The sequence below is a fragment of the Chiloscyllium plagiosum genome, chromosome 9 (genome assembly GCF_004010195.1).
Source record: "Chiloscyllium plagiosum isolate BGI_BamShark_2017 chromosome 9, ASM401019v2, whole genome shotgun sequence".
NCBI classification, from domain to species: Eukaryota; Metazoa; Chordata; class Chondrichthyes; order Orectolobiformes; family Hemiscylliidae; genus Chiloscyllium; species Chiloscyllium plagiosum.
In genome coordinates, this window is record NC_057718.1 from 12,836,474 (window position 1) to 12,846,080 (window position 9,607).

Below are 9,607 nucleotides of genomic sequence, written 5' to 3' on the forward strand. Positions count from 1 at the left end.
CTCCAAGTCAAGGAATTTCGGAAGCCAATCTTCAACAAATTCCACAGGCCGCTCACCTTCCTTACCCTCAGGCAGACCAATGTTTTTTGCCCTGCCCTTGTTTTCAAGATCATCCACTTGGTCATGTAAATTACGAACCTGCGTCTTCAGGGCTTGGATCTCATCCTTCAATGAACTGGCATCAGCTTCCACCACTGTGACCCTGTGCTCCACCTCATCCATCCTCTTCTCCAGGTCTCCCAGGTGCTGCTCATGCTTCTGCAGCATGAGAGAGACTGGAGCCAGCTTCTCTTCAATCTGTTTCCCCAGCATCTCGCGTGATTTCTGGAGCTGGTTCACCAGGTCCTGGAGAGTATTCGGCTCTGAAGCTGCTGCAGGCTGAGCTGCAGGCCCGGCCTCGGATGGTCCCCTCCCCTTTTTAGGCATTTCTGGACAGCTGAAAATACAGGTAAGTCAATTTTTAAATGTTTCTTGGGGCTCCACAATCTTTCCAAAGGGCCGTCCTGCTCCTGCTGTGATGCGAAGCTCTGCAGTGTGATCTTCTCAGGTCGCCGCCATCTTAGATCCCTCGTAGCATTTTTGAAGAAGTTCATTAGGAAATATGTATAATTGTAACTGTCTGCAACTGATTGTAACTGATTCAAGAAGTTATAAGCAGCACTCATGGAAGCTGATTACATTCAGTTGTTGTGTTTTATACTGCCCACTCATTTATCTCAGGTGGAAGACCTCAATCAAGCTCAGGACACCACAATAGGAGGTCACAGCGCGGTCCACGGTGAGTAGAAGCCGTTTCTTCTTTAAAGGGGCCCTTTCTTGACGTAAGCTTCAGTGATTAGATTCCCTACTGTATGGCAACAGGCCCTTTGGCCCAACAAATCCACACCAACCCTCTGAAGACTAACCCACCCAGACCCATTCCCCTAACCTATACCCCTGATTAATGCACGTATCACGATGTGCAATTTAGCATGGCCAATTCACCATGGCCAATTCACCTGACCTGCACATTTTTGGATTGTGGGAGGAAACCCACATAGACATAGGGAGAATGCGCAAATTCCACACAGACAGTCGCCCGAGGTGGGAATTGGACCCGGGTCCCTGATGCTGTGAGGCAGCGGTGCTAACCACTGAGCCACTGTGTCACCCAAACCTATTAGATTAGATTACTTACAGTGTGGAAACCAGGCCCTTCGGCCCAACAAGTCCATACCGACCCTCCGAAGAATAACCCACCCAGACCCATTCCCCTACATTTTACCCCTTCACCTAACACTATGGACAATTTAGCATGGCCAATTCACCTAACCTGCATATTTTTAGAAATGTGGGAGGAAACCAGAGCACCCAGAGGAAACCCACGCGGACACTGGGAGAATGTGCAAACTCCACACAGACAGTTGCCTGAGGCGGGAATTGAACCCGGGACTCTGGCACTGTGAGGCAGCAGTGCTAATCACTGTGCTACTGTGCCGCCCGTAAGCATGTACAAATTATGAAATTACACAGATATGGTTGCGATATGGCACTTCTTAAGCTGTATCACTCAGGGAAGGAAGAGACATTGGATAATGCAAGAATTCAGGACATGCCATCAGAAAAATTTCACACAAGTGATCAATACTGGGAATGGTATTCTGGGCAAGATATTGGACATGAATTCTGCCTGCTCTTGGTCTATATCTCTTCATGCCTTGCATATTCAAATGCTTATCTAAAAGCTGTTTAACCACCCCTATTGTGCCTACATCTGGCAGTGGGTTCCAGATTCCTACCATTCTCTGTGTAAAAAGATTTGCCCCTCACATCTCCTTTGAACTTTTCCCCTCTCACCTTAAATGCATGCTCCCTAGTTGTAGACATTTCAACTTTGGGAATTGTGCATCTCATAATTTTATAGACCTGTTAAGTCTCCGCTCAGCCTCTGCTGCTCAAGAGAAAGCAACCCGAGTTTGTCCAGCTTCTCCTTATAGCTCATATCCTCTAATTCAGGCAGCATACTGGTAAATCTCTTCTGCACCCTCTCCAAACCTCCGCATCCTTCCTGTCGTGTGGCGACCAGAATTGAACACAGTACTCTTAAGTGTGGCCTAACCAAAGTCTTATAAAGCTGCAACATGACATCCTAACTCTTGTACTCAATTCCCCGACCAATAAAGGCAAGGATGCCATGCATCTTCTTTACCAACCTATCTACTTGCATGATCACTCTCAGGACCTATGGTCTTGAACCCCAAGATCCATCTGTATATCAATGCTGTTCAGGGTCCTGCAAGTAACTACATACTTTTCCTTAATATTTGATCTCCCAAAGTGCAGCACCTCACATTTACCCGGATTAAATTCCATCTGTCATTTCTCTGCCCATATCTGCAACTGATCTATGTCCCGCTGTATCCTTTGACAACCTTCTACACCATCCACAACTCCACTGATCTTTGTATTGTCTGCAAACTTATTTATCCACCCATCTACATTTTCATCCAAGTCATTTATGTATATCACAAACAGCAGAGGTCCCAGTATGGATACCAATAGAATACCACTAGTCAAGGACCCCCAGCCTGAAAAACATTGTTTTATCAGTACCCTCTGCCTCCTATGGGCAAGCCAACTCTCAATCCATGTGGCCAACTCACTGTGGATCCCATGCATCTTAATCTTCTGGATGAGCCTACCATGAGGGACTTTGTCGAAAGTCTTACTAAAATCTGTGTTGACAACATCCACTAAACTATCCTCATTGATCACCTTTGTCACCTCCATGAAAAATGCAATCAAGTCTGAAAGACATGACCTGCTCTGCACAAAGCCATGCTGACTGTCTCTAATTAGGACATGCTTTTCCAAATGTGCATAGATCCTAAACCAAAGAATTCTCTCCAATAGCTTCCCAACCACCAGTGTGAGACTCACCAGTCTGTACTTTCCTGAATACTCCCTATTTCTCTTTTTGAACAAAGGAACAACACTCAATAACTGAGTGGACACCATCGGAAATTGGGGACTTATCCACCTTAATGCTCTTCAAGAAGCCCAACGCCACTTCTTTCTTGATCTCAAAATCCCATAGCATATTAACATGCTCCACACAAATCTCACTGTCCTCCATATCCTTTTACTGGATGAATGCTGACACAAAGTACTCATTTAGGATTTCACCCACATCGTCTGCCTCCAAACACAAGTTCCCTCATTTATCCTTGAGTGATTCTACCTTCTCCTGAGTTATCCTCTTGTTTTTACTGTATATATAAAATACCTTGGGATTCTCTTTAACCCTAGGTCATTTCATAGCCCCTACTTGCTCTCCTAATTCCCTGCTCGAGTTCTTTCCTGCTTTCTTTATAATCCTCCTGGGTCCTGTCCACTTTTAACTTCCTAAACCTTACATATATTTCTTTTTCCCTTTTGACTAAATTCACAACCTCCCTTGTTATCCAAGAGTGTCTTACCTTGCCATCCTTATCCTTCCTCCTTACTGGAACATGCTGGTCCTAAACATTTATCAGCAGGTCTTTAAATAATTTCCACATGTCAAATGTGGCCTTGCCTGATAACTGCTCCTACCAATTAACACTACCTAGCTCCTGCCTAATTCTCATGTAATTTGCCATTCCCTAATTTAGTACCCTGCCACAAGGTCCTGACTTATCCTTATTCATAGCTATCTTAAAACTTATGAAGTTGTGATCACTATCTCCAAAATGATCTTCCACTGAAAGGTCAGTCACCTGGCCAGAATCATTAGCCAATACAAGATCCAGTATGGCCCCTCCTCTAGTTAGACTATCCACATACTGTTTTAAGAAACCCTCTTCGATGCACTTAAAATATTCTGAACCATCTAAGCCTCTTCTACAAGGGAATCCAAGTCAGTATTTGGGAAGTTAAAGTCACCCGTTATGACAATTCTGTTTTTGTTGCATCTTTCCATTATCTGCCTACAAATTTGTTCCTCAATGTCTCGATGGCTGTTGTGGGGCCTATAGTATAATCCTATCAGAGTGATGACACCTGTCTTATTTTTGAACTCTACCCATATTGCTTCAGTGGATGAGCCCTCCCATATATCATCTCTGAGTGCAGGTGTAACATTCTCCCTGATTAGTAATGCAACTCCTCCACCTCTCTTACCTCCTTCTTTATCTCGTCTAAAACAATGAAATCCTGGAATGTTGAGCAGCCAGTCCTGTCCTTCTCTCAACAAAGCCTCTGTAATGGCCACAACATCACTGTCACACATACTGATCTAGGCTCTAAGCTCATCTGCCTTTCCTATAATACTCCTTGTGTTGAAATAAACATTCATCAGTCCATTAGGACCATCGAGTTCATTTACCTGTCTCTGCGTTTCCTTTCATTCCCCTTCCCAACAGTTGTCCTCAGATTGTGTAAACACCCTCGAAAGGTTTCAGAGACATTCCATGTTGCAAGCGATTAGATTTGAAGGAAAAGTTAAGAAAAGTGGGAATTGTTCAAATTGGAAAAGAGAAGGGTGCTCTTATTGACACCAGTGAATCATTGAATAGAAGAAAGGCTCTGAAATGATCACATAGCATCGTGAATTCTTTTATTCAAAAACAACTGGAGATTTCAAGACTGAAATCAATAGGTTTTTTTTGTTTGAGCTATGGAGCAAAGACAGTGAAATAAAATTGAGGCACATGATCACCCACAATCTGCTTTGATAGCAGAGTGTGCTCAGTGATCGGAATGACCTACTTCTGTTCCTCAGGTTCAATGCTTGTAGCTCCCAAATGTCACTCATGGTATCAAGCGCATTGCTGGAGATGAACTCTGGTATCCTTTGGTGCTCTTCTCTGTCAGTGCTTAGGGCACTGGCTGTTGAAGAGTATTGCTAAGCCCACCATCAAGGATTCGCAGGCAGGACCTTGGAGGACTGTTGCCAACCAACAGAGCAGGCTTATGGTACCTACTGATTCAGCCAGCAGAACTAGCAGAGGTAAGCACTGCTTAAGAAGAGGTAGGTGGGTGGGTGGAGAGGAGCAGCATTCGAAGGTTTTCAGAGCAATAATTGGCAGTGGGTGAGGGGACTTGATGACTTACCAGTGTCCATTATCCACCAGAGACTTTCCTCTTCCCATGGTGGTCATAAGTTCCAGATAACAGGTAAAAATGTTTCTTGCAGTGTCCCTATTTCATTTATTGTTGATATTTTATTTCTGGCCCATTGATGTTAATTTCTTTTCTACCATCCATCTGTGATTAAGTTAAATGTTGGAGCAGCTTGTTTTAAAATAATTTCCAAGCGTAAACTATAGTTGTCAGAAAGTTTATGTCCCATTTTCAACTGACTATCCATTGAAGGATTACTTTTAGCTGCACTCTACGTCTTTCACATGATTACGTTTATAGACATACCTTACGATCCATTCACATGTTTGGAATTCTCTTCTCCTGATTGTTGGAAGTAGAATCACTTTCCAAGGCATTTTGCCCTCACTTTTTGGCATTGCTTGTATGGAATGGGTTTGGAATTACCAAGGTGTGTCTGCATGCACTATCTGACCGAGTAATTCCCAAAGATCAAATTGGATTGTATTAAGACATGCAGAGTTCATTTTCAAATATCAGAAGTGCTTAAATGATGGCATCTGACATCAATGGGAGAAAAAGTCATGCATTGGTGTATAGTGATCAGCTAATCACTATCGTGTGCTAATAGTCAAGACTGATTTCATGACCCATATCTCTGCTGAAGATCCACTGCCAATAAATGTGATGACATTTGATAGATGATCACTTTGCATCAAAACGTTCCCATGCAAAGTATTTTGATATTCCACTATAGGTTGTCACTTCAGTGAAGTGTCCAAGTTGATGTTGAACATGTACTGCCTCAGATTTCTCACTTAGGAAGAATCTGTGTTAAGCTAATACTCATCTTTGTGGGAAACTTGCTCCAGTTAGAGAAAAGCATTTTGCTTCTTATCCTTGCCACTCCTCCAGAAACTTCCGAATATCTTCGGCATGCTTTCCTAACTCCTAAATGTTCAAGAGATTAGTTCACTCTTTAGTCTGAGTGTCATTGATGTTAAAGTGTACTCAAATATGGGAGAAACTCAAGCTCCTGATTCTAATAAGGTTGTGCAGGTGTGAATCTAAGGGTGTGTACCCATATTCCCCTTACACTTTGCCAAAAATACTATTATCAATACTGAGGCATCAGATCAGCTTTCTCTTTAGGATTCCACTCTTACACATGGAAATTCTCTACCTGTTTTCAACTTCCTGCTCCCCTAGCTGTGGTATAGTTATTCAAATCCACTTCCCTTAGTCTCTCACTGAAGGCACTTCTTTGAGTCTAGACTGCTATTTGTTTGACTCAACAACCAGACATAGTGCACTTTCTGATAGGGTTGCTGAATAACCATCAAGGAACCATGTTTGAATGTTTCATCCCTGAACCCTAATCTCTCCAACTCAGGGCATCCTCAGTCAGTTAACACTGCACAAATTGAGGTTCCTTCTGGCTTATCTAGTTCAGCAGTAAAGCACAACAATGCCTCTTCTTCCTCAAGAGTCTAAGGAAAGTCAGCATGTCCATAAGGACTCCCGCCAACCTTTATAGATGCGCCTTTAAAAGCATTCTATCTAGATGCATAACTGCTTGGTATGAAACTGCTCAGCCCAGACCATTACACAAACCACCCATTGACTCCATCTACACTTCCTGCTGCATTGGAAATACAGCCATCATCACCAAAGACCTCCCAACCTGGTCATAATCCCTTCCAACCTCTACCATCAGGCCAACGATACAAAACCTTAAACACACGTACCAACAGGTTCAAGAACAGCTTCTTCTCCACTGTTACTAGACTTATGAATGGAACTCTCAAATTTCTAATGTTAATCTTGCTTTTTGTGCACTTTCTTTGCAGCTGTAACCTTGTATTCCTCACTCTGTTCAATCACCCTGTGATCTTTGTATGTTACGATCTGCCTGTACTGTGCACAAAACAAAACTTTCCACTGCACCTAGGTACATGTGACAATAATAATCAAATCAAATCAAAACATTTTCTACCTAAATTCAATGCTATGAACTTTCCTTGCTGTATAAAGATCCTGTACATTAATGTGAAAGTTGTAATCCTGTCCCCATCCCTGTCACCTTTCCACCTCACCATGATCTCAACGTGTGAAGAATGTTGGTTATTTGACTGCAGGATGTACCCCACACTTTCTACCAAGGGTTTGAAAAGAAATTTAAGTTTGATATATGATTTCCACCAGTGCATCTGAGCAGTGAAGCCTTTGTGTTCTGCTAATGTTCATGTTACAATGCAGCGTTATGTTGATACCACTGTGTACACACACTATATGTTGTGGCAGTATATGCGATGTCCCTCAAAAGCCTCCTTGCGAACACAGTCAGAAAAGCCTGTATTTGCAGGTTGGTGTCAGAATGCATCACCTAATTAATGTTGGTGCCTGCAGTATTGGCAGAATCAAAGGTTTTCCCTAATGTTTTGAATGAGCTGAATAAAACGTAGGCTTGCAGTTAACCTTGTGTAAAACAACTCACAATCATAAGATATTTCCTGCTGTTTCAAGGTCTAACTGTTATTTTTGTGTCTAAATTTGTTCATTTTAGGTGGTCTGGATTTCAAGGTTCTCGTCCTGGCTTGTATTAATCAGATTGTAGAATTTTAAAACGTGGAAAAGGCCATTTGATGTGAAGGAAGATGCAGCATTGATTTATCTTGAATCCGCAGGAAAATTACTGGAAAGCTTCTTCGACTTATTGATGTAACAATTGAATTTTTGTACAGATCCTTCAAAATATGAAATATGATTTATGGGACATTGGGGAGGTCACTTTTGGAGTGCTTCTGGTTACCCTTCATTCAGAAGGATGTTAAACTTGGAAGGGTGTAGAGGCAATTTTCAGGGATGTTGCTGGGACTAAAGGGTTTAAATTGTGGGGAGAGGCTTTTTTACGTGGAGTGTCGGGGGCTGAGGGGTTTGCCTTGTGGAGGTTTGTGGAATCCTGGGAGCATGGATGCGGCGGGTGCTGGGGTCTTTTTTTCTCGGGTGGGGGAGTCCAAAACTGAAGGATGTGGGTTTCAAGTGACAGAGAAAGATTTAAAAACAACCTGAGGGGTAACTTTTTCACACGGGGTGGTGGGTGCATAGAGCAGAAAACCAGGGGATATGGTGGAGTCGAGTGCAGTTGCAATATTCGGGAGGCATCTGGACGGGTAAATGGGTGGGAAGGGTTTAGAGGGATATGGGCTAAATGTTGGCAAATGGGGCTAGTTCAGATCTGGATGTCTGATTGGTGCAGATGAGTTACAACGAAGAGTCTGTTTTCATGCTGTATGACTATGACCCTGTGATTTGTAAAAAAAAAATTGACGTGGGCTATGCTGATATATCCGTAATTGAGTCATACTATCAGGAAGTTCCTGGCTTTGATTCCTGATTAGTGCTGAATAAGCTGATCCCAGAAAAAACGCTTCAACAATCCTACAATTACCATGGGATGACACGGTAGCTCAGCGGTTATCACTGATGCCTCACATGCCAGGGACCCGGGTTTGATTCCACCCTTGGGCGATAATGTGTGTGGAGTTTGCACGTTCTCCCCGTGGCTGTGTGGGTTTCCTCCAGGTGCTCCCGTTTCCTCCCACAATCCAAAGATGTGCAGATTAGGTGGATTGGCCGTGTTAAATTGTCCATAGTGTCCAGGGATGTGCAGGCTTATAGAATAGCCATGGGAAATGCAGGGTTACAGGGATGGAATAGAGAGTAGGATGCTTTTTGAAGGGTTGATGTGGACTCGCTGGGTCAAATAGCCTGTTTCCAAAGTAGAGGGATTCTGTGATTCTATGGGGCAGTCATCCCAGGTCAGTATTCCCAATTACAATCTAGTGTTCCCTGCTGAGAAACCATGCGTACGACTAGGTTTCACAGTGATACCCCAAACAGTAGAATAACCTCCGAATTGACTGTTGGGGTTTGCAAATAAACAGTGATCTTTCGAAAAGACGCTGCAGAGAAATAAGGTGAGGTGCAGCCTGGATGGCTGAATGGTACCAATGGTGAATCAGAGAAACCAGGCAGAAATGAAAGAGGCTGGAGATGGAGCAACACAGCATTATTTGGGTGGTGTAAATCTAGTCAGAGTGTCACAGAGTTAGGAAAGGCCAAGATCACAAGGAGATTTGAACTGAACATGAAATGAATGTTTAAAGTTGGATGTCTGTAATCTAAGTCAGCAAACTGAGTGTATAAATAGTAATAATACATTTTGGCTCGTTAGGGCCAGTCCTGTGTTTGTTCACCTGAGGTGTTAGTGACTGATTAACCACACAGTTTCTGAGGGGTTGAATAATTTGAACAAATGCTGAGTCACAAGAATGAGGGCGCTGTGTTACCAAAACTGCAGCAGCCCTTCAAGGGCTATACACAACTTTGGGGGAAAGCTGTGCTGTGATGTGAAACATAGAAACCAGGAACAGGAGGAGGCCATTCAGCCCTTCAAGCCTGCTTCACCCCATTCCATATGATCATGGCTGTTCCTCATTCCTATTTTTTCTGCATACCCCTGATACCTTCAATGTCAAAAATA

At 43.1% G+C, this 9,607-nt stretch overlaps 1 protein-coding gene across 2 annotated transcripts in view; it reads left to right on the forward strand.

Annotated features, from left to right (window-relative positions):
• The window catches only part of fam120b (family with sequence similarity 120B), an 81,866-nt gene extending 73,238 nt beyond the window's left edge, over positions 1-8,628 (forward strand). For both annotated transcript variants that reach the window (XM_043695397.1, XM_043695398.1), the window contains 2 exons: positions 721-778; positions 7,628-8,628. In XM_043695397.1, coding sequence (XP_043551332.1) covers positions 721-778; positions 7,628-7,667 — 98 coding nt within the window. In that variant the 3' untranslated portion in view covers positions 7,668-8,628. The remainder of the gene's footprint in view (positions 1-720; positions 779-7,627) is intronic.
• Positions 8,629-9,607: the final 979 nt, after the last annotated feature.